The 23,880-nt window shown below is 39.5% G+C and overlaps 1 protein-coding gene across 4 annotated transcripts in view; it reads left to right on the plus strand.

Moving 5' to 3' along the window:
* MID1 (midline 1) overlaps positions 1 to 23,613 on the plus strand; it is a 161,235-nt gene extending 137,622 nt beyond the window's left edge. For all 4 annotated transcript variants that reach the window (XM_069770411.1, XM_069770414.1, XM_069770412.1 and 1 more), the window contains exons 8-10: positions 6,551 to 6,712; positions 8,938 to 9,145; positions 10,708 to 23,613. In XM_069770411.1, coding sequence (XP_069626512.1) covers positions 6,551 to 6,712; positions 8,938 to 9,145; positions 10,708 to 11,056 — 719 coding nt within the window. In that variant the 3' untranslated portion in view covers positions 11,057 to 23,613. The remainder of the gene's footprint in view (positions 1 to 6,550; positions 6,713 to 8,937; positions 9,146 to 10,707) is intronic.
* Positions 23,614 to 23,880: the final 267 nt, after the last annotated feature.

The raw sequence follows: 23,880 nt of genomic DNA on the forward strand, positions 1-23,880 counted from the left end.
CTACTTTCAGAGATGAAATATGATAATTTTGGGTATAGCACAAAGTGCTCAGTGTGCAGTCTGAACTTTCATTTTATCACTTTGCAAAAATGGTGTCATTAAAAGTTTGAAGAGAAAACAAATTAACACTGTAAGAGCCTTTGTTTACAAAATGCTCTGAAGACCTTAAATGACAGTAGGAAGAAATGAAAGAACTGGCCCTTTTCCTTTTTTTTTTTAATGCAGCTGGCTTTTACACAAATATCATGGCTGTTAGGTTCAATTTAATTGAAAGCTATAATGTTAACCCAAATTAAATAGGTGCATATATAAGTATATGTGGAAGGATTTTTTAAATGTTGTAAAGGGTTTTTTTAATTTCATTATTTAATGTAGACTTGAACACCTCCAATGGAGATGTTCCCACCAAATCTAACGTGCTACAGATCTGCCCAGGTTTCTGCCATGTGAGGCTCTCCCAGTTCCTTCCAACTTCACTGGTACTGGAGATGTGCTCACTAACATCCTGATTTTACTCAGAACACTGCTTGGATGTTTCTTCACTTTGTCGGATTATATTCTTTGTCCTGCGGAAGGTCCCAATATCCCAACTTTTATAAATGACTTTCCAAGATTGCCCCTAGAATATCGGAGTGTACTTGGTAGTGTGGTTGAACACAGAGAGCTATTTTCACTGTAAGTGGCATTAGGAGGCACTGCACTGCAGCCTTCCTATTTTGATGAACTGAAACTAGGTGATAATTTTTTTTTAAATCCTGTTTTAATAGAATACATTTTGGATTAGCACAAATTTCTTTCTCTTTATGGCATTTGCATGCTGTTGCACATAGTTATTTTTAAAAGTTATTTCTCTGTCATATCCCAACAAGTTTACATTGGTATTGTGTGTTGCCTATAGCGGATAATGTAAACAGGTTCAGAGATTGTCTTCAGTTCTGTGTTTTTGTAGCTATGAATTAGTCACGAGGGAGTAGCTAGAGTACCGCATTAAACCAACAAGCTTTTTTCCCCTGAGACAATAAGAATCACTTTGCATACATACCCACCTACTGTGCTAATGGAGGCTGTTATTTTGGAATCGGTTTCTTAAAACCACATAGCCAGACTGACTGCACTTTCCACTCCTCAGTACATTTCCCCCACCAGAGGCATATATCATTCAGAGATTGCTAAGAATTCAGTAACAAAAACAAGCAACGCTATGTTTTTCTAGTGTATTTTCTATCCAACATAATCAACTATATTCTTTTTTATTAACTGAAAAATTGGAGAGTTAACATTTGATGGAAAAGGTCCAAACAGAGTATTTCATTTTGAATCCTATTTCATACAGGAAAGATTATTTCCAAATGTGGCCAAACTGCTTGCCTATTAAATGCTTGGCAGCCCTGTTCTGTGCATAAGAGCAATACAGAACTTTAAATTAAGCAGGCTTTTACTAAAGCAGTTGTTCTCAGTTACACCATTCGCACATTTGCATTTCTGAGAGGCAGCTAATCACCTGCAATCTGAATATTGTAAAGGCTTTTAAAATGACTTTGTCACTAGCTAGCTAACATGCATTATAATTTCATTATGCCATTTCAATAAATTTTCAAGTATTTATTGAGAATGTATTTTTTTAACATCATGGATTTGCTTTAGTGTGCTTCAGGTTAAAATTTAAACACCCAGCTAGTTTTTTACTAGCTGTGATACAAGATGTCTTCATGAAAAAACACATCTCTCTCTTCAAGACAAAAAGCAATAAATAATTCTCTCTTTCCTAGTAAATGGAATTTAGGTTAGTTACATCAGCTAATGACTAGAAATCACTGTATTAAGGATACAGTGTAGTGTCAGAACCTTTTCAGTGTTACATGGTTACTCTTCCTATGAGATAGGATAAAATTCTGTTGAAGGTTATAAGACAATTAGGAACCCAAGCGTCCATGAAAAACGGTGAATTTATGATTCACCAGTTAAATTTTTGAATAGTCTAGCTTTTGTCTGTTTCTGGAAGTTTTAATTTATTAAAAGCAGATTCCTTATAATCTTCAGACTTCTACCGATGATTTTAGTGAGTATCTTCTAATGGCACGAAAGCAAAATGGGATAAAACCCAGAAAACTTTTTCCTCTTGAAAATGATAAAAAAGTGTATTTCTTAAAAAAAAAAAGTGATGTGTTTTGCAGAAAACCTGCATATATTATTTTCTTTCGTGTGGGAATGCAAAATGGGGGTAGAGAGCTATCTGTTACCTTCACCTACTGTATTTGTTCTACCAATGCGAGTTGGTAATAATTTATTTAAATAAAGCATTTTAAAATAATTAAAATACTAAAGAGATTAAATAACTTTCCCATGACTTTTGTGCTCCTCTTCCAGTTCTCAAGAAGATATATTTTATTAAAATCTACCAGTGTAAATTTTAGGAGGATTTACACCTTGAGATTTTTCCCATCTGTTTTTTAAAGCGCATCAACAGCCAACACCAGGGAAATAGCTTTACAAATTATTACCTCCAGACTCTGAGAAACTTGTTTTGAAAACTCACACATCCTGTACGGACATCACTGTGCTCACTGCACCATTCCAGGATGTAATTTAAATTCTCTACATTTTTCTAGGCTACAGTTTTAAAATACATTGTTTTACCACCTGCATAACCCTGTAAAAAGCCCTGGGTTTTTGAAACAAGAAACGTGAATGTAGCCTGGATTAGGAGTGGGTACAATAGGAGACCCTTAACTCCTGCTGCGGCGCCAGTGGGGAGAAAATGTGTGCTGTTCCACTTAACCTGCTGCCGCCGGCACGGAGCGGAGAGGGCAAATGCTACCCCCAGATGCCCACGTTACCAGGCTGCTGGCTCTTTTTCCCTGAACTCTCTTCATCATCTTCTTTTGTATTCAGAGAAGAAACGCTGTCCTGACAGGACATAACTGGAGACAAATTCTTTTGATGCAGTGACAAAATATTCTTTCATACCTAAAAGCTTAACCTGGCTGCCCCCAGTTACTGTTCTCTGTTTTGAAGGATTTTGGACTTGTAGTTTGACACCATCAAAACTTAATTCCCAAGATTTTTTAATCAAAGTTCAATTTAAAGCCTTTTATCAAATAGTTCACAGTCAGGAAGCACATGGACACATCACTGAGCCCCTTGGTGCATAAGCAAGAGCCAACTTGTTGGGACAGCAAGGTTTGTCGAGCAAAGGAACCATCAGTCACTGCACATCCAACATTTATTGTACGCCGGTAGTCTGGGATGTCTAAGACTGAAAGGGCAAAGAAACGAAACTCAAGGTGTCTTGTGTCATCGAAGAGGATAAAGCCTTCCCCTAGAACATGAGTGAGGTCAAACAGAGGGTTCCCAGCTCTCTCTATTGACTGTGCAGCGAGTTTAGGGTAGGTAAGGTCCTAACTCTGGAACACTGCTCTTTGTTCAAGCTCAGGTAGGATGAATGTACATATATCTGCCTGTGAGTGTTTTGACATTAACCTCAGCAGCAGAAGCCAAGATGTAGCAATACCCAAAATTATTGTGGCTCTGCCTTCTATACACAGAAATCTAAATTAATCATTATGGATTATTTAATAATACAATAATTTACTCTGTGTAAGTATTTACAGACTAGTGAATATTGGGTATGTGTAAATCCTCATACATGGGAGGAGAGGATAGACTGGAGAGGAGACTCATAGCAATGCAACTTTACCTTTACAGTCCTTCATATACCTATTTAGGTCCAAGTTTTATACTTCATTAAGGACCAATCAGCCTCTGGAGGGTATCATAAAAAGTGTAATGCAAGCCTGAAAAATCTGCCCTTTAGAGAGTTGTAGTGGCTCATACAAATCTAGTTTCAAGATGATTTAGCAAAAATCTGGGCATTTCTGTGTCTGTGTAAGGGTTTGTTTATATATGGCCCATGTATACCATAGACCTTTGCTTTCAAAGTGTGCTTGTGGAAGGAGAAGACACTTTCAGGACCACTGTCTGGATCCATCCCGGTTACTGTCTTATGTTATTTGTTAGCCCATCAGAGGCGTCTGAATTAAGGACTGTCTGCGCATGCTGCACCACCTCTAAATCCAGTGCTTCATTTTATTTTATTTTAATTCAACACTTACTTTGCAGTAGCACCTATGAGTCAGGTAAGTGATGGTTTCAATGCGAAATCAGTGTGGTTGTTCAGCTACAGAACAAGTGTGCCTTTAATACCTGTGACAAATTTTTATTGGGAGCAGATGAGGAATCCTCTGAGCAGTCAGTGACATACAGTATGCCAGGAAACTGCTGCTTTTATTTCCTTTCTTCCTCTTGGGAAACCTATTCACACCCAGCCTAAAAGAATAAGTATCATTCAGTATGTATGGTTCAGTGAAACACGACATGGACAGGTGTTGCTATAAGCAGTTTACTACAAGTACTGGGCACAACTGGGGTTTTCAAGGGGTATTAACACTGGCTTCTTTTTCTACAGGAGGTAGACAAGATGATTGCTCTATATGATCTAGTTTTTCAATAGTCTTGAGAAAAACAGTGCTACAAGGTTGCTTTTCTTTGCTGCTTCTATCCACATATAGCAAATTGTTTGAATCCCTTGTAGCTGATATTTAGGGAGGCTACATGTGGTCAGGGTGCGATGCTCACTGGTTGGAGCATAAGGAACATACTAGAATTCTTTTTTCCCACTTTACACCAGAAAACTGCAATAAATAAATGTTCTCATGCTGGTAACTCATGGTCCAAAGGCCACAACCCATGTATGAGTTCAACCACAGGCTTAGACTTCCAGACTTCAAATCAGGGTGGCGGGGCGGTTCATCTCACCTCCTTTTAGATACCTGACCTTAGAGATCTCACCTATGCTAGTCACCTAGTCTTCCTCTGTGGCCAAGAAAAGAAAGGCACTTGTGGTAGGATGTTCACACCTGGAGAAGTGAAATAAACTATTCACTGATTTCTGCCTCTCCTCAGAGTCCAGAAAAATAGGTTAGGCGTTGCAGCTCTTCACTAGATGACGAGGTGATGTGAGTCCCATCTGAAACTGTGCCTCAGTTTCCCATTTGCACGGGAGGATGAACAGCTGCCTGCCTCTTAAGGATGCTGTGTAATATAAAAGAACTTTGAGGCAAAAGCTACATAATTCTTACATTGAAATTTGGGGGTTGAGTTCTGTTTCTAATGATCTTTTGTTACGAAAAGCACTTCCCACATTAGGAAGGAATCTCCCAGTATGGTTATGAGTCTGTAAACCTGTATGACAGGATTTTTTCTTTCAAGGTTTGTGTCCAGTAGCCTTTTAATTTTTACTTTACAGAAAGGTTTTGTATTGGCTAATATGCAGAGCTGAAATTAATAGTGACTTCTAAAAGATTCTCTTCACTAGTACTTACTGGTTTGCTAGTAAAACATTAGTTAAAAACTGAGAGCTGTTGTTTAATAACACAGTAGCTTTCATAACATATTCAATGCCCAGTAAAGGCAGAGACCAAGAAGTCTGTCAGGTTCCTAATCCAGTCAAGCATTTTTCTTTTAAGTTTTCCAGACTTATATATGCACATGCATGCATACACTTCCATCTGCATGTATCCTTTTCTAGCTGCATAACTATGTAAAAGGTTGTAAATATATATATACTTTGTGAATGTTAGATTTGTTATTTATGTGAACATTTATAATAAGAGAGCTATTAGACTGGGGATCCATTAGACCAGAAGCTGTTCAAAATGTACAGTAAGTAATATGGGTGACTGACTGCCATTGAAGTTATATCACAGTAGGAAAAATGTATCTAGATGAATAAGTTCATCTTAATGGAGCATTTTCCTGTTTTGAAGATGATATTGCTCCTCCCTTATTTTACTGACTTCCTACATATTATATTTCTGTGGTAAGCATCAAAAGTACCCCAAAAAGTTTGCAACTGGAAAATTACCCAGCTTTTCCCCATCTGACATCTGACCATGAGGACATAAATCAAAAAGTTGCATCCATTAAATTTACTGGCTTAGATTACATACTGACAAAGTCTGGAGTGTAAGAGCCAAAGCTTGCTCTGAAGCCCGTGCTCTGCCCTGTTTGACCTCCCATGACTTGCTTCAGGTCCTGAAGAATGCATACCTGGGTACCGTCAGCAAAGGTGCCTCCCCAGCCCTCCTAGCTTTACTGCTTACGCTAGTTTTCTGAGGCTTAAACTGAGTTCATTAATCCAAACAGTAGATTGATGGGATCTCCATAATCCTCTAGTTCTTAAGCAATAAAGAATTCCTTGTGCTGGGATATGAAAAATCTCAGGCTGCTTGTGCCTCCACTGAGTCATTTCTTAAATGCCCATTTTTTATGGTTGACTTCACGTAGCAAGAACTTAAAAGGTACCTTGGCTGAGGGCTGATGAAATGAGTTAGTGGCATTAAGCAGCAACTCAATAACTAAGTAACAACACTTTAAAAGGCACAGAAGCAAAATTCATATCGGTCATTGGGTGCTTGGGAGTGCCCCAAATGTTCCTCTGTTATAAAGTGTTTAGTATGTTATGACTGATGTGCTCTGTTTGAAATTGCAGGTTTATGCAACTCAGCCGACAGCTGGATGATTGTTCCCAATATCAAACAAAACCACTACACAGTGCATGGGTTACAGAGTGGCACTAAGTACATCTTCGTTGTTAAGGCCATTAATCAGGCGGGCAGCAGAAGCAGCGAGCCCGGCAAGCTCAAGACAAACAGTGAGTAACATGAGATCCGGCACGCACGCATTCTTCTCCTTTCTTGTCTTCCTTTTTAGGTTTGATCTTTGGAAGATACAAGAGCACAGAGCAGTTTAACTTGTTTGAAGTGCTCCCCACAATGAAAGCTGCTTATTTAACTCAATTCAAGATTGCCAGTCTTCAGCAGTGCAGAAATTAATTTTTTTTTTTTTGAGAGAGAGATGCATCTGTAGTTTGGTCACTGGAAATATCATTTAGGAACAGAGCCTTCACATGTGAAATGATGGAAAATACTCTTTTGTGGTTTTGTTTTAATGTCCTCTCTATTCTTTTTCCTCTACAAAGAAAAAACTTTTCTTATGTTTGCAATGAAACATTTTATTTTTGTATAGTGTTCATAAGATAATTGCTAGTTTAATTTTATCCTCCAAAATGATCTCTTTCTTAGGACACTGGAAAACTTCTTCACTCCATCCCCCTCATTTTTTTATGGAGTTCAACAAGGTGGTAGAGTAGTCAGAGATCCCACTTCAAAAAAACAATGGTTACACAAATTATTAGCAGATGTAGTAGAGCAATTTTAGGACTGGTTTTCAGCCTTTTTCTTCCTGTGTCCCAGCCAATCCCTCAGTCATGTAGTCATCACGGGCAGCTCTGAGTGCTGGAAAGGGAACACTGGGATTTGTGCAGCCTCTGAAATCTTCTTGTTGTAGGGGAGGGTGCTCGAAGAGGGGAGATACTGAATGTTGCAAGAAGGAGGCTGCAGGGAATGGCATGTACACGCTTCTGATTTTCTCCTTTCTGCCAGTAACCTGGCTTGCACTTCTGTGTAAAAGCTGCTCATACAAACCCCACATCTGCTACCAAAAATCTGCGTATTGTTAAACCTGGTAACCTACAAGCAAATGCATAACAAGAGGACCCATCTGGAAATGGCACTCTTTTATCATTTTGTCTCTCTGTGACCCAGTGTGGCACAAAAGCAATCTCTCGGGTGACTGTGAGAAAAGATGTGACCGGATACAATTCAGTACAGAGAAAGACATCCTTCAGATACCGCTTCAGCAACACAAAGGCTACTAACCAGTTAGAGAGGCAGGCCGTAGGTATTTTACTGCTACCAAGTGGTAAGAAAAAGCAGGTAAAACGTGCCCCCAGAGACTTTCCAATGGCATTATTTTATACTTGGCCATAATACATAACTAAATACACATTGCCAAAGTAGATAACTGAACAATTTGCATCTTATTTGAAGTACACGCGTCAGTGCCTCACACAGACCTCCTGAGAGTGCTCATTTCTGTTTTCTGTGCATGTCATCAAATCTTCTGCTTACATTTTTTTCCCCTGGATATGAAAGACAGTAAGAAGGGAAAAGAGCTTTGCTGGACCACTTGTGGAGTCATACTTTCCTAGTTGTCTCTTGGTGGAGGTAAATGATCATTCTGCTTTTTGACACAACGAGCAAGCCTGTCAGAATTGTGATGGGCTTTATATATCTACAGGGTTCGGTTTAACAAAAAGCTTCCTGTTATTGTCTACAAACCTTGTGCTACAGCCGAAGATACTTGCCAAGAGCAACAGCCTCAGAAATGTTTTTACACCATATTATTTGGACCAAGTTACAGTTAACTTCCTTCTTTTTAATGCACAGTATCCAGCACCCCATGGGCTTCCTTCCAAAGCGATCCTGAATTGTTGACTGTGCTTGTTATAAATAAAGCTGTGAGTGAACGAACAGACAAGGCTAGTGCTTCTTCTTATTTTCAAACTCATTTTGTGGGATTTGAAATCATATTTTTTGTAGTAACAATGAAGATGTTATTATGGAGATTTGTCCCTAGAGAATTAATAGAACACAATTTATTCTAAATCTAATATGCTGTGAAAAAAGCAACCCTCAGACCTTTATTAGCATGTATATTGGTTTCAATTACATGCAAGAATTAGAGTATTCAGGTTACCTCTAGGTCAGAGATAATGGGCATGATGATTATGCAGGGCTCTTTTCAGGGATTATCGACACGGAGAAGTTAGTGCACAATGAGATTGACAGTAAACTGACAATGCAAACTAGCTATTGCAGGGAGCAGAATAGGTTAGTTTATCTCAAGAATGCTTCAGAGGAGGAGATTAATATGGTTATGTAATCTTGAGGGCTTCTTAGAGGCTCCCTAATCCGCTCTCCTTTTCAAAATCAAAGCCAAACCATCCTTCTGCCATCTTTGTCTCTGCATCTCTAGGTCAGCCATTTAAACTGGACCCCAAATCTGCTCATAGAAAATTGAAAGTGTCTCATGATAACTTGACAGTGGAACGTGATGAAACATCCTCCAAAAAGAGTCACACACCAGAGCGATTCACAAGCCAAGGGAGCTATGGAGTAGCTGGCAACGTATTCATTGACAGCGGGCGGCATTACTGGGAAGTGGTTATAAGCGGGAGTACGTGGTATGTATATAAAAATATATGTGAAAAGAATCACTAGTTCACACTGTGCAGGTCCTGGCACAGTTTCTGTGATAGAGATCAGTAGCAGAGGCATGGGGAACAGTACTAGAGCAGGACAAGCATATACTTTCACATAGTTTGTCAGACTATTTTCCCAGTCTCCAGCACTTCTGGACTCTGGAACTAAATCTGCCAGATAGAGCATCTTTATATTTAGTGGCCTTCACAGGAGTTTTACTCCACGGCTGAGGGTGGTCGTTTTTTGAACCCACATACAGTACATTTTAAGATTTTAGTGAATTGGAGAGCTCAGAAAGTTTCCTCTTGTTTATACAACAGAGCGAATTTTGTAAGAGTGATCATTTCTTTACTAAACTTGAAAGATCTTAGCATCCTTCAGTAAGAAAAAAAAATAATACGAGGGCAATTTGGTGATCTAGTTTCACAAGGGTGGAGGTCAGATTTGCTTCTGGGGAGGGGGCACAGGGCAGCAGAGCTGTAGGGCTGTGCCCCAGGATATGAAGCAAGGGGCTGGAAATGGAGGAGTGCATTCCTCCACTCCTGAATGATCCTCTGTGTCATACAGGGGTGGATTTCAGGGGCCCTTTAGTCAGTGGAAGAGATGTCATCCTTTGGGATTCAAAGGCAGCAGTCATGATGGAGGTTAATAGAGTGGGAAACTCGGTAAGGTCTTCAGATATGCCCGCTGTCTCAGACAAGAAAAATGCTGTTTGCCTGTGCCAGCGCCGAGGAATGGAAATAGAGTAACTTATGGCACATTAATCTCTGTTGGTTGAAAGCCCAACAAATACTGCAGTGTCTCTAGAACGTGAGGAACTTTTACATTTCTGTTATGTATGAGAAATCAGGTATTTGCCCTCGGTGTCCATTAATGAGAACATTTTCACAATCCCTTTACCCTGCACATCTTGCCATAAATTATGGTTTGCAGAGCAAATGTCTTCACCTCCAATTGCTTCACTTGGCCCAAAACCCAGTCTCAAAAATTCTCATTTGAATCTAAAAACCACACCAACATCTGGCAAAATATATTTGGAAATGGCAAAAATGTTTTTTTTTAATGTGTCCTTGGATGTTTACTCTTGCATTCCTTCTTCTGGGCCATATATTAAAGGAGCAAGGAGAGATCAGGGTAGCTGACAGATAGCAGTGTATTTTAAAATCAATGAATTCCTCTGTATTCATCAGTGTGGAAGTGGAAATTTGAGGCCCAGTGATTTAAACTCTGAGTTGCTGAGTACTCACCAATCTTCCTTTTGAATACCAGAAGCGAGTGCTCCAAAAAATTACCATAGCAGCCATACAAACAATACAAGGGACAAGAAAGTTTCCCTGACCTCTCAGACCCAAAAGTGAGATGGAGGAAAACATTAATTAAGCCTGTGTAGATATTGTGGTGAAATGTCACTTAATTAGGACTTAACCAGCAGAAGTAAGAGGCTGGGCCATTCCAGTGAGTCCTCTGGGCTAACATTTGACTTCACTGGGAGACAAACATGGCAGGAAGCATTTGTTTCCTTGAGTTGTTTTTCGTTTTGCAGGTATGCCATTGGTATTTCCTACAAGTCAGCACCGAAGCATGAGTGGATCGGGAAGAATTCTGCCTCCTGGGTGCTTTGCCGCTGCAATAACATGTGGGTGGTGCGGCACAACAGCAAAGAAATCCCCATCGAGCCTGCGCCTCACCTCCGGCGGGTCGGGATTTTGCTGGACTACGACAACGGTTCCCTTGCTTTTTACGATGCTTTGAACTCCCTACACCTTTACACTTTTGACATTACATTTGGGCAGCCAGTGTGCCCCACGTTCACTGTGTGGAATAAGTGTTTGACCATTATAACTGGCTTGCCTATCCCTGACCACCTAGACTCCTCCGAGCAGCTCGCATGACTGCTAAAAGCCAAAAGGTAGGACGACGCATCTTCCTGGGGTGGCCAGGCGGCTGCCCACAGGAGCTTGCCCAGAGCTGGTGGACCGCGTAGCATTCCGGCTGTCGCTGCCAAATCCAGCCAGAACTGAAAAGGGGAGAATATCTCCTTACTGTGTACTTTGTACGGAAGGACAAGAAGTGGCTTTAATAATACCTTTGAACTTTCATTTGCAGTTGGTTTTGTTTGGTTGGTTTTGTATTTAGTCTCTTACGGGAAGATTTATAAATTATTTATAAAAAAAAAAAAAGAGCGAGAAGAGAAAGCCTGGTTTGGACACCTGGAAAATGACTTATTTGTTTTGCACATTAATGGTCCTATTAATTAAACTTTCATCAGCCCTTTACATCATTTTATTTTACAGTGGATAAAAGCAGGAAATTGGAAGGATGAAAACTGCGCAGTGGACAAGTCAGTATACTGCAGGTTTTACTCGTGCCAATAGTAGCGCACTCATTACTAGTCTTACTGAGTGCAAGATCTCCTAATCTCTCCTTTGCCCATGGGAGTGTGCAGACCAAAAAGAACAAAAATGAACAAGTGAGGGAGTGGAGCTAGCCAACACAGCAAAAGAAGAAAGTTTAATTTACTTCTCTTCGCAGGGCAGTGCTCTCTCTGTTCATAAAAAACATGTGGAATATCTCCTAGAAATGTGAGTGGATAAATCATCTTGCGATTTATTTTATTGATGGCAACATTCCCATCTACCAGTGCTTTGCTTTCGTCTTTGGGAAACATTGTAGAATCACTGAGGATGTGAAAGACTGATACCATCTCTGAGAATCAGCAACGCTGGAGGAGAGCAGCCAGTCCAAGGTCTGACTGTAGACTAATTTGATAAAGCACGGCATCCTTTAAGGACTGATTGTAATGGAAGATGTCACGGTTCTGATGGTAGACATGTGAATGCTTATTGCTCATTTTACAAGGTTCAACACAGCAAGCCCAACCAACAACTCCGAAGTGAGACATGCGCCACTTTACCATTGATTTTAAATTAAATACAAATGTTCCATTGTCTTACACTATGTAGTCTCTATAACAAAGCAAGGAAATCTGTTTTACATGCGCTGTATGGAGAAACACTGCAGCTGGAGTTTGCTCCTAGTTATCATTGTCCTGGGTTGTTTGGGAAAGCACAGTTCTCTTTGTGAATGAGGAGTAAATAGCAAGTTTTCAGCAGCAGTAGGAATCTGCATGGGCCGGCCCTACGTTCATCCTGGTGTTGGTAGATGAACTTCAGTGAAGGCAATAGAGGTTGTACCTACTTTATCTCAAAGCTGAATCAGGTGCATTTTTTTTCTCTTTTCCTTCTCCAGAATAGAAGCCCTTTGTAATTAATACAATGCTTATGTATAAATGATCATTCTGGGAGATGCTTGAGGCATATGACAACGTTAAAAGAATGGTTTTCCTACAGTGTTTTGGTTTTACTATGCAAGTGGTGAAAATCTGCCTGTGTAGAAAAAGGATAAATTGAATATCAGCTTTAAGAAAAGATTTGCTCAGTAATTTATAACCATGCTTTAGGTGTCTTTTGAAAAGGATGCCTCAATGCACTTTGTTCACTAATGGATCCAAAATAAAATGGTCCCAGGCTCAGCTACAGATTTTATAAATACTGATTCTCCAGGTACAAAGCTGTACTACAGTTTGCCTTATGATGTAGAAAATTTATGAGCAAGATGAGGAATAGGTACATGCCTACTTGGTTTTTCCTTTTTTACTAGAAAATAAATGCCTATCCATGTTCCTTTGATTTCCTTTTACATGCCTTTCTAACTGCTGAATTAAATGGAGAAAAGTCTGGCAGTACGTTGCTGGTACCATGGCTTTCAACTGGGGCAGCATCCTGTGATTCACAGGTAGGAGCCACTGATCTTTCCAGAGTTGACATAAATAAGGGAAAATGTGTACAGTGAACAGCAGTGTTCATCACAGTGTCTTTAATAATCAACAAATGTATACCCTCAAAAACAAAAAAATAAATAAATCCCCAAACATTAAATTTTATAATTGAGCACAGTGTTACTGATACAGTCTGATGTACATTGCCTAGATGATCTGGCCTGGGATGTTTGGGACGTAGCTGAGATGGCATGAAAATTATTATAATGAGACAACAGGAGATGACTGATGCAAAGCAGTGATAAAAAGATGCAGGGGGAAAGGAGTTTTAATCTAGGATTGTTGCCAAGTTTCTGCCTAAAAGGAAAGGGTGTATTACCAAAGTACACGTAGCAAGGCTGTGTATTTTCTTTTCTGCCAGAAATACTAAATCTAGAAGCTGATTTCTGTAGTGGACGAACTGAAAACACTGTTCAGTGTTTGGCCATACAATGTTGTCAGAGATTGAGCTGGATGGAAGTAATACCATGAATTTGGAAAGATCCCAAATGATCTCACATATTTTCATTGTAAAGATAGACCACGAGTCTAAAGACAGATCATGGTTTTGGCCAATGGAAAAAGAATGGTCTGTTATCTACAGGCCTTGCTGTCTCATTTTTATTTTGACACAGAATACTTCATTTGGAGCTAAGCCACATTTCTCCAGTGGACTATTAATTCAGTAAGTACTCTTTGTGCATATATGTTTGTGTATATATGTACACATATGTATGGGTGCACACACACCGGTATATGCACAAATGTAGTGTGTAATTTGTGTATATGTATACATGCATATATACACACACAAGCTGACAGTAATTAGTCAGGTGGTCCTTTTTTGCTTGTTTCTTGAACAATTTCATATTCTGTATGACTATGAGGAAACAAGTTTGCTATGAATGGTGTTCTTCTGGACATTTTTTAACGAACAAAATCTGTTTATTTTACAATACTTGATTCAATGCCTGATTAATCAATAAAAACATCCATTTGAAAATATAGCTTCTGTGGTCTGTGGCATTTTGCATGGTCCATAGTAATCAATTGAAATCTGGGGGAATGGTAATCCTCGTGTAAAAATAAAACATGGTACTTTAATGTAGTGTGTAGTCTTAGATGAGGGTTTTTCCCTGATTTTTGAAAGTTTTGTGACTAGGAATGAGGTAGCATTGTATAATGCTGTGTTTAACAAAGGCAGATTTTTGAGGAATAGTCTGCTGAGATGCAAGCAATGAATGTAGTAGATAAAGCCTGTGTTGGTATAATGATTGTGTCAAAGGTGTATTTAAAACCCAAGCTGGGATTCAGCAGAGTTAGAGCAAACGATAGCACAGTCTGTTTAGAAGACAGTAGTATCAGCTCGGAGTAGTCAAAACTTGAGGTAGTGGAAGGGTGGGGGACTTTTTTCCTCTCCAAGGCCAGATAAGATTTTCCATGTGAGGCTCCCAAGTGCTAATGCACGTCTAATGGGGAAAAAAATTGTTCAGGAATGGGCTGTATGTCATAAATTATTTAGTAGACTGTCTCTAGCCCACTGTAGTTTCCCGTTGTTGGCTTTCAAGAGAGCAACAAAGTTGCTTCATTTTCTGCCATGAGTTTATTCTTTGTCCTGGGTATCCCATTTCTCAATTGCTCAGCGAAGAGACCCCAGCTGAGCAGTGGGTCCTCAGGGTAGGAAGCATAAAAATCCCTCAGGTGAAAAGCAGGAAATTTGCAAGTATGGGTGAAAACAAATGCACGTTCTTCATTATACTAGCAATAGTAGGTCACTAAACAGCAGTGTGCATCATATGTTTTAATCCTGCGTCTTAATTGCAAAGACTATATTCTTTCCATGTTAGAAAATACAACAGGAGATTATTGACAGCACAGATTAAAGTGTCAGCTCTTTAACCAGTTCATTTTGAAGTGGCCAGCACTTATAGCACTATGAAGAACTATTGGCTGTGGGACATTTCATTAAACTATTATCTGACATTGAACACAGTATTTCTGTCTTAATTATTCTGATAAAGCAGATGTCTACTAGTTCCAGATTCTGCTTTTAGTTACAGCAGCACAAATTTCAGATGAGCCCATGCACCAAAACAAAGTCAGAATTGCTAGTGGCTGTCATCTGTGTCACCAAAACTGAGGCTATTCATTTTAATTGGAAACACTGCCTTCATTTCTGGTTTAGGCGTGAAGAAGTGTTGGACCCACACAGAAAGTACACACTGGGCCGTCTCAGTAACTGGCCAGGGCACGCCTGGCCTGAAGACCATCGGTGGGACAGCTTTGGGAAGCCAATGATAAACAAAAAACGGGCACAGGTGGCTTATGGAGTGATGTACTGGCAATTTTCTTGTAACGCCACCTCTAATGTCTTTTCACATACTGATTTTTCTAGTAGTGGAAGTGTGTACTAAGGTATAGGAATGTAGAATGCAGTATTTTCCTGTGTTATTGGGTTAGTTGCCCATTTAGAAATTAGCACAGTGTTCTGAACTTCAGCCTTAATATTTGTCTTCTCCACATGGCAAAAAGCCCTGCTCACTCCCAAGTGCTGATGGTGGGTGTTCTAGATTATGCTGAGCTATTTGTTTTTATTGCGCTTTCTGAAGTGAAAGAAACTCTCTTTACATTTTAACCTTTGATTTAGCACTTGATTTTCCTATTAAAAAATTAAGAGTCTAAAGAGCAATAATGTTAACAGTGCTTCATTGTGGATGAGACTCTTGGTTTGGATGGGGAGGCTTAAGGCATCTGTGTGCATAAATCTCTGTGCCAGGATGGATTGATTTGTCATTCATGTGGGAGTTGAACAGTACAGATGCAAGTGTTTTCTTGTGAGGTAGGCTTTTGCCTTAACTCCACTCTTGGAATGGAATATTCTGTTTTCTTTAATTGTTTTTAATTGGTTTTCTGATTCCGGTGCAGACCATCTTAGTAAGACTGTAAGGAATATAATCTTTCATCATGTTACTTATTTTAGCAAGCCCTACTGTGTCACGTGCCTCTGGCAGGTCGCTGAACACATCAGCTGCAACCATAACCTTTCCAACGCCACCTCCAACGTGCGGACTGATGTTTAAGCCGTTGACCGAGTATGTAACTTCCTTTGAGTAAGGAACTCTAGCACAAATGGTGATACCAGTTAAAGGTGAGAGGCTCAAATATGTCCCAAAGGTGATATAGGAAAGATATGGGCTTGAATACCATCAGTGTCGAGGCAGTTCTGGTTTAGAAGCATGACAATCTATTAGGAAGGCATGAAGTCTTCTACTACAATGTGATCAACAGTGCCATTATTACTGCTGCCCGAGAGAGGGATGGAGGTAGCAAAAGAGGGAATTCTGGAGCAGTGCTGGGAGAGATCACTCAGAGTACCTGCCCTGGTGCCATGCTGCAGCTCTGCAAAGCAAGTCTGCACCTATTCTTCCTTTTGTTCCAGCTCAGCCCCAATCCACATTCCCAAATGACAGGAAAAAAATATTGCAATTATATGTTTGAAATCCTAACCTGAATAAAAGCAGCAGGGCGGGGATGACAGCCCGGGGCTTTGATTCTCCTTTATTCACCCAGATTTTTACATCTGTTGACTTCAAAGGAGATAGTCCTGATTTACATAGAGGTAGGTACCAGCCCATGAATCTTCAGTTTCCAAAAGGTCAAACCCGAGTGAAGCAGGAGCCCCTGTGCGAACAGCTCAGCATTCCTATTAAATGGTGTCTTTGGAGAAAGCACATTAGCTGCTAGCAAAACTGCAGTTTCTCATGAGCTGTTTCCCAAGGCCAGCACAGGTGTGTTTTAAAATGTACGGTTCTTTAAAATGTACGGTTCAATAACATTCTTCTTGGGTGAATTGTTCAGGCAATGCTTTGCTGTTTCCTCCAAGCAGGGTGGGAACAATTCTCTTAGCAGGTGCTGTGTTACTTTTCTAAAAGTCGTGAGAAAGGCAGATACATAAGTTATGATATAATGCTGCAACCTAAGGCTATTGTTCTTGGACATCCATTTAAAAATGGATAACTGAAGAAGTTTATATGTCTACTTTCTCTACCTGTCTGTCCTGATTTATGTAATTATTTGAATGTATGGAGATATTTCTTCTCAAGGAATATCACCTCATTTCTTTTTAATTCACACAGACACACAGTAATAAGGAGTGTTCCTGAAAGTCCATGAATTCATAGAATAGCTTATAATCAAAACTTTGAAAGATAGCAAACGGGGGTTTTGTATTTTGCATAACATTAGTCATTGAACAGGGGAAAAAAGGCTATAGCTGTTTATATCACTGAAACATTTTAAAAATGACAGCCAACTGCCACACAAAAGAATGGGAAAGTTTTCATTAGCTATATTTTATTTCTCCCTCATTTTTATTTTAGGTGGGAAACAAACTATTCCACTTGAAAATATTTCTGTTATCCATTTCTTCACCTTTCTTTTCTGCTTTCAGTCTCATTTTCAGATTTTAAATATTAGCATAGCAAGAATTGTGTGTTTTAAAAAGTTGGATTTATTTTTTATTTCCTTGAAAATTACCTTTTTCAGGAGGCTCACAGAAAACAAAATGAGAAAACAAAATACTAATGTAATATGGCAGCTTGAAAGTTGAGAATATTTTTTAAGTGGAAGTTAAAGAAGGAATGCAGATAAGCCTGTCACTCTTCCACAACTACTGAATTATTTGGTTTCATTATTCTGGGCTTAATAGTATTGCTCTCTAATTAAAAGAGTGTTATGCAATCTGATTAAGGAGTACAAGCAGAGGAATAGTAGATTATTGTAGGATAACCCTGGAAGAAGTTCCCTTTAACAGCAATATATATATTCAACCTCATTAATGTTAACTCATTTGTTGTTTTTTTTTTTTATTTTTAAATATTGTGTGTCCTCTCCAGCAGTAGTTCCCTGCCTAGAAGTATGTGTCTCTTTTGGGAAGCATAGAGTCTAATTCCTTAAGGAACTGAGAAAAAGTCCTCCCTATGGCAGGTGTGAAGGTGGTGCTAGCACAGTGAGAACATCTCCCACTGGCAGGCGGCGATGTGATCTGTATTTCTGTCATGTTGCCTGTGCAAGTAGTTGTGATGGCCAAACTGAGGATGAAATAGGTTCATCCAGATTTGGGGGTGTGGGAAGAGGTGGAAGTCCTCTCTGGTGAATCACAACTAGTAATTACAACCAGTGGTGGACCCAGCCCAGAATTAGAAATTAGCAAATGGAGATTTGTTCCTTAATACAACCAGTAACATATCCTTTTAATTTCTTCAGATGACTGGGACCTCTCTCTCAATTTGTCCATCAGTTTACATCCATATGCTCATTGAACATCTGTAAGTTGGAGTTGAAAATGCTTGGGTTTTCCGTAACTGTTAGGTTTTTGTCAAACTCCTTTGAAAACAAACATTGCTGATACAATGTCAGTAGCTTATGGCAGAGGGTAGAGGTGAGGAACAACATAGGACCTAGAAAATAAATCCAGGTGCAGACTGAGTTCAGAACAGCACAATACTGCTCATAAACATAGTTTCCATCAATCCTAATTGAAATTCTTCAAGTAGATGAAGAGAGAAACACAAGTGAATTCAACCTTGACATGTGCATGAATAATGGTCAGTACAAAGAAGCACAGGGGCTGAAACAATTGAAAAACAAGACTTTTCTGTAAAATTATAGTTGATATTGTTTATCTTCTAACAGTTGGGTCATAGCATTCCTACACTGCATATATTTAGACAAACAGGAGGTATTATTAAGAAAATGCCCCGAGTTATGCTGTAAATTCTTACAAATGGAAGGGAATTAGGATAAATCTTTGAATGATATACACAAAAAGAACAACAGAAAAAGAAGTTATTTATTCACAATTAATAATTCAAACAACTGTACCCAAACCATCCTTTCTTATTAGAATCCTGATGCTGCCTTCCTGAATCCCTCCACGGAGAGGATGAAACAGGAACGCTTTGTCTTTCTGTTCTTATGAAGTCAGTGCTCCATATTAGTGTTACTTGGAAATCTCTGGGGATGAATAAATTTGGTAGGAACAAGTACAGAGCTCTCACCAGTCTTGAAGCCTGAATAAGCCATTAGCCAGCTTCAAGGCTGAATTACCATCAAGTTATGAATGCTTTCATATATTTTTAACTGTGCAAGAAGAAACATGTAGCATTAAAAAAAAGTGACCAATTTTATGTAGATGTGGAAATAGACACCATTCTGCCCAGCTACAAAGCTGCTATTTGGTACAGGGACAGGAAAGTAGTTTTGGGGATTTGGTATAAAGCACCTGCACTTGTGCTGGTTCTCATGCACAGAGAAGTGCTGTAGGCTGAGGTCATGACAACCTTTTATCTGTCTGTGGAATTCAAAAGCTCTGCAAATCATGCGGAGGAGTGGGTTGGTGGGTGTAGGTACAACTTTCCCTCTAAGTGCTCCCACTGGCCCAATTTTTCCTGCTTCCCCAAAAGTAGAAAGAGGGGCAAGCCAGCTCCCAAAGTCTTCAGCTCTAATCCTTCCCTTTCTCACAGCAGGAACAGTGAGGCCACAGGCTGGCCCTTGTCTCCACATCTTGTGTGGTAACAGAATTACGCTGTGAAGCTTTAGGCAGGTTCCTCTGGCTAAGGATCCCGACCCTGCAGAAAGAGAGGTTAAACTATCGCCACTAGCAACGTATGGGACATTTCTCCAGTAGCTTCCCCAGCTTCTGCTATAGTCGGGGAATGAAAGGGAAAACTGCTGCAGGGCAGGGTGTGAAGATGACACATCTTCTAAAGGCATGTCCAAAAGGCTCAAAGGGAAAATTCTAAGTGGCATTCACCCTCGTAGGAAGGTCTGTGTAAGAAGTCTGGGATACATTTTTCCATGTTTCCATGAAGGGATGGAAAGCTGCCTCCTTATGCCTTGGTAGAGCTTGTGGGCAGGCAGGCCTCAGTTGATTTTGAAGAGTGGAAAATCATTGTCCCATGTTTTTCTCCCCACTCTCCTAAAAGCTTGACAAATGGGAAGAAAACATTGTCAAATTCCACTGCATGAAGGCTCATACCACTGATCTTCATTATCAAAACGAAGACAATGCAAAAAGAGGCAACCAAATGTGTGTTTGCGAAATTGTTATTTGTTGCAACTAACATATCTGACATTTTTAATCAGGTATTATAACAGTAACAGAAACAAAGTGGAAGGTTTGTCATGATTGAAGCTCTGATAATAAAATATAGAAGTTGAAGAAGGAAATAAAATAACTGGGGAATGCACCTAGGAAGGTAAAACAACCAGAAAGGGTTGCTACCATGGTGCAATGAGTCTGGTAGAAGCTTGTCTGGAAGACTGCAAAATTCTGGTCTACCATAGTCAAGAAAGGTGATATTCAATAACACAGGATCAGAGAAAGGATCATCAGAAGGGAAAGCCAAGGGAGAGCCTAGGTTAGAAGGGGAGATGTGTATGTGGTTTATTTAGTCTAGCAATTGATGGAGATGAGGTGGTTTTGTCTGTAAACATATGATAAGGGGTAGCACCAGGAAAGGAGAATAATAGTTTTAAATAAAAGTCAATATTGCTGTGTGAATAAATGCAGTCAGCCTGTTTATAGACAGTTAGGTCTACAGAAATCAAGAAGGTTACTTCACAGGACAGCAAGAGTTAAAAAGGAACCTTGCTGTTTCTGAGACGAAGCTTTGTGGATGAGATTAATCACACTTCAATCTAAGTGCCCAAATATTAGTTGACTAGGCCGAAGTGTATTGTCTAGGCATCTTCCATAACAAATGGGAAGCAAATAGCATCTCCAAATATTCATCCCAGATATTCTAGCAACCTAACTCGGACCGGGAAGAATCCCACTCCATGACTGATCTTTCACCGTTGGTCATATGAGGAGTCACAGGCAGCTAGCAGGTACTTGATACCTGCCTTTTGGATAGCTAAAGGCAGATCAAGTGACTATAACTCTATATGTTTAGCAAATGAGATATCGACGTTTTTATAGTGGTGATTATAGAGTAAATCCATTTCTTTGGATGTAATACAGAAATTTATAGACAGCTTCTGACTTAAAATCCTTGCTGTGCTGAAGTAAGTGGGCAATTTTTCATTGGCCTCAGTGAAGCCCAGATTTCACCTCTTAAATATGAACAAGATTGTAAGTCAAAGTCATATTAAATGCAGACACCTCCCCTAATCAAAGACTGTTCTAGCCACTGAGCCCTTTTTTTTTTCAAAGCAAGTTAGTTATAATAGTGCTTCAGTAAAATGGCCATCCAGGCAAAGTCAACAAATTAAAATGTGTCTATTTGACCACAGAACAAACCACCTTGGAGACTGTATGTGCTTGTATGCTTTCTATTGCACTGATCGTGCGCACAAGTATTTTAGACTCCAAACTGGGTTGCTTATCCAATGCTGCAAAGTGCTATGTGTTGATACTTAGCATTGTTCTAGCATCATTCTTAGAGTTTGTTTTAATAGATGTCACAATCAGATCTCCTCTGGCGTTTCGTGAATTCAACATGTAACTATGAGATTGTGTCAAAGCTAGAATAGGTAGATACCAGTTGACAAGGCTGCATCAGTCATTCCTCAGAATAGTAAGCATATATCAGTATGATAGACTGAGTACAAGTATTAAACTCACAGTGCCTGTGCCAAATGGGTTTTGTTTATGGAATCAAGAGCTTCTCAGCATAATTCTTTTCTAATGGAGAAGTAGCCAACAATTATAAGCTGAAAGGAATGTGTAAGAGATAGCTGAGAAGTGCGGGCTCTTTAACATTAAGTCAGACGCGGAGGTCAAAACTACTTATTCTACTGTGTAATTTATTTGCATCTTCTGCAAAGGAAGTAGGGCTGATTCTCTGAAGAATAACTGAGCATCCTTTTGATATTCATGGCAGATTGTTTTGGATGGCTACCATCCAGAAATTCTTAATGGGGAGAGAAAAATATTCTGTGGATGGATGTAAATATCCCTTTTTTCAGGGTTTTATCTTAGACTCACCTCTCTACACTATATAGGTTACTTTCAGAGGTTTCTTTTTATCTGTTTCTGAACAGCATGAGTATTTCTCTAATGATGCTGTGGTGAGGTATGATTCATCCTTCAGGTTAATAGAGTGCACAGTTTAAAAAACCCTTCACATGCAAAGTATTGTTAACTGTTTGTTCCTCATAAAAGGGAAGGAAATGACTCAGGCTGGAGAAATGTTATAGTGAAGATTGTTGATGCTCTTCAGGCTGATAGAAAAAGAATTGCTCAAATAAAAGGTGAGAGTTTCTGCAGGAAGCACTTTCTGATGGGAAAAGGATTCGCATTCCAGGAAGGATAACTAAGGAAAACTGACAGAAAATCACCCAAACTAGGCAAATATTTTGGAAAAGGCTTGGCAAAGAGGGATTAATGGGATTCAAGTCCCAGTGAGAAGTGGAATACAGACAGGACTGAGATATAGATAGTCTGGTGTGCTTTGGAGGGACCGGTCTGAGGATTTCTCTTTGCAGAGAGAACGGGAATAGCTTGTGAAACTGCACTGGCCCATCCTGCTCAGGGGACTGGGAGTTGGAAGCAGCAGCAGAAAATAAAGGAACTGAAACACAAGTCAAGAAAGAAGGAACATTTTCCTTCCCTTTTCTACTCATTAAAAAGAAAAAGAAATTTGAAATATCCAACAGCAGGAAACAACACAGCATGAAAAACTTCTGTAAAATGACGGTCTTTTTCCTTACCTTTGTGATTTGTAACATCAATGATCATTGCAATGGAGGCAGCTTTTAAAATGTAACTTATTTTCACTGATTGTGGCAACTTGCTTCACTACTTCTGTTAATTTTCACTATTTGAACAAAATGTTCCTTAATTTCTGCTGCCTAAAACTTAGTCAGCCTAAGATCCTGATTCACGTGCAAGCAGGGCCTTAGGTATTTCCCAGTCCATACAAGCGTGGAATTAATCCTATCTCCTTATAAACCCTGGGCCCTTCCACTAGCACGGTGGGAACGTGGAGCCACTTTTTTTCTGGCTCTAGTTGACCCTACCAAGGTTTTTGGTAAATTAGGTAACTAGGCAAGTACTGTGTTCCTTTGAGGCCCCTAGGTTTGGGAGCTTGGTGGGTTGATGTGGCAGAAGTAGGGCTGATCTGTCTTTTACACAGAAGCAGGCACTGATTAAGTGGTTAAAAGCAACGATGGATGGTTTTCTGGAATGGAATGTGTCTGAAGGGTGGTGAGGATGTTTGATACTGGATGATGAGGAAGTTTTGCCAAGGTGTTGGTGAGGTCTCACTGTCAAGGATGTTAATGAAATGTAACTACAGTCACCATAATCCAAAAGGATTTTGAAAAAAATCTCTGTAAGGTTATTGTGCTCCGAATGGTGTTAAAATATGGAATTTATGTAAATGTAAATGAACCGATGTTTAGTTATTGGAATAAGATACTGCAGATGTATTGTGGGATATATATATAAATGAATGTGTAATCTAGATGATTTGGGTTGTGAAAGATGGTGCTTTGGCCATCTGTCAGTGATTTTCTTTTACCAGGCTAAGGAAATTGTGGATATGGAAAGAAATAACAATTTATTAGCAAGTTTTGGATTGTATGAATGTGTCTTGATTTTTGTAATAAAGAATGTTAACTCTACTTCTTAATTTCTGCTAAAGTAAGCCTGTGACTTTCAGTAATGATTATAGTTTGGGCAGAATCAAGCTTAACAAAAGTAAGGGTGGTAGTTAAACCTTATCTAATCTCAGTTTAAGATAATGGTCAACAGAGAAATAATTTGTCCATGAATCACTGCCTCACTCAGGAATTGCCACTGAAGGGAAATCACAGGGCATATGCAGCTGGAGGCAGCTTTCCAGAAATTTATCCCAGTGATAGCCTTGAGGAAAACAGTGAAAGCTGTAG

The sequence above is a fragment of the Haliaeetus albicilla genome, chromosome 25, assembly GCF_947461875.1.
Source record: "Haliaeetus albicilla chromosome 25, bHalAlb1.1, whole genome shotgun sequence".
Classification (NCBI taxonomy): domain Eukaryota; kingdom Metazoa; phylum Chordata; class Aves; order Accipitriformes; family Accipitridae; genus Haliaeetus; species Haliaeetus albicilla.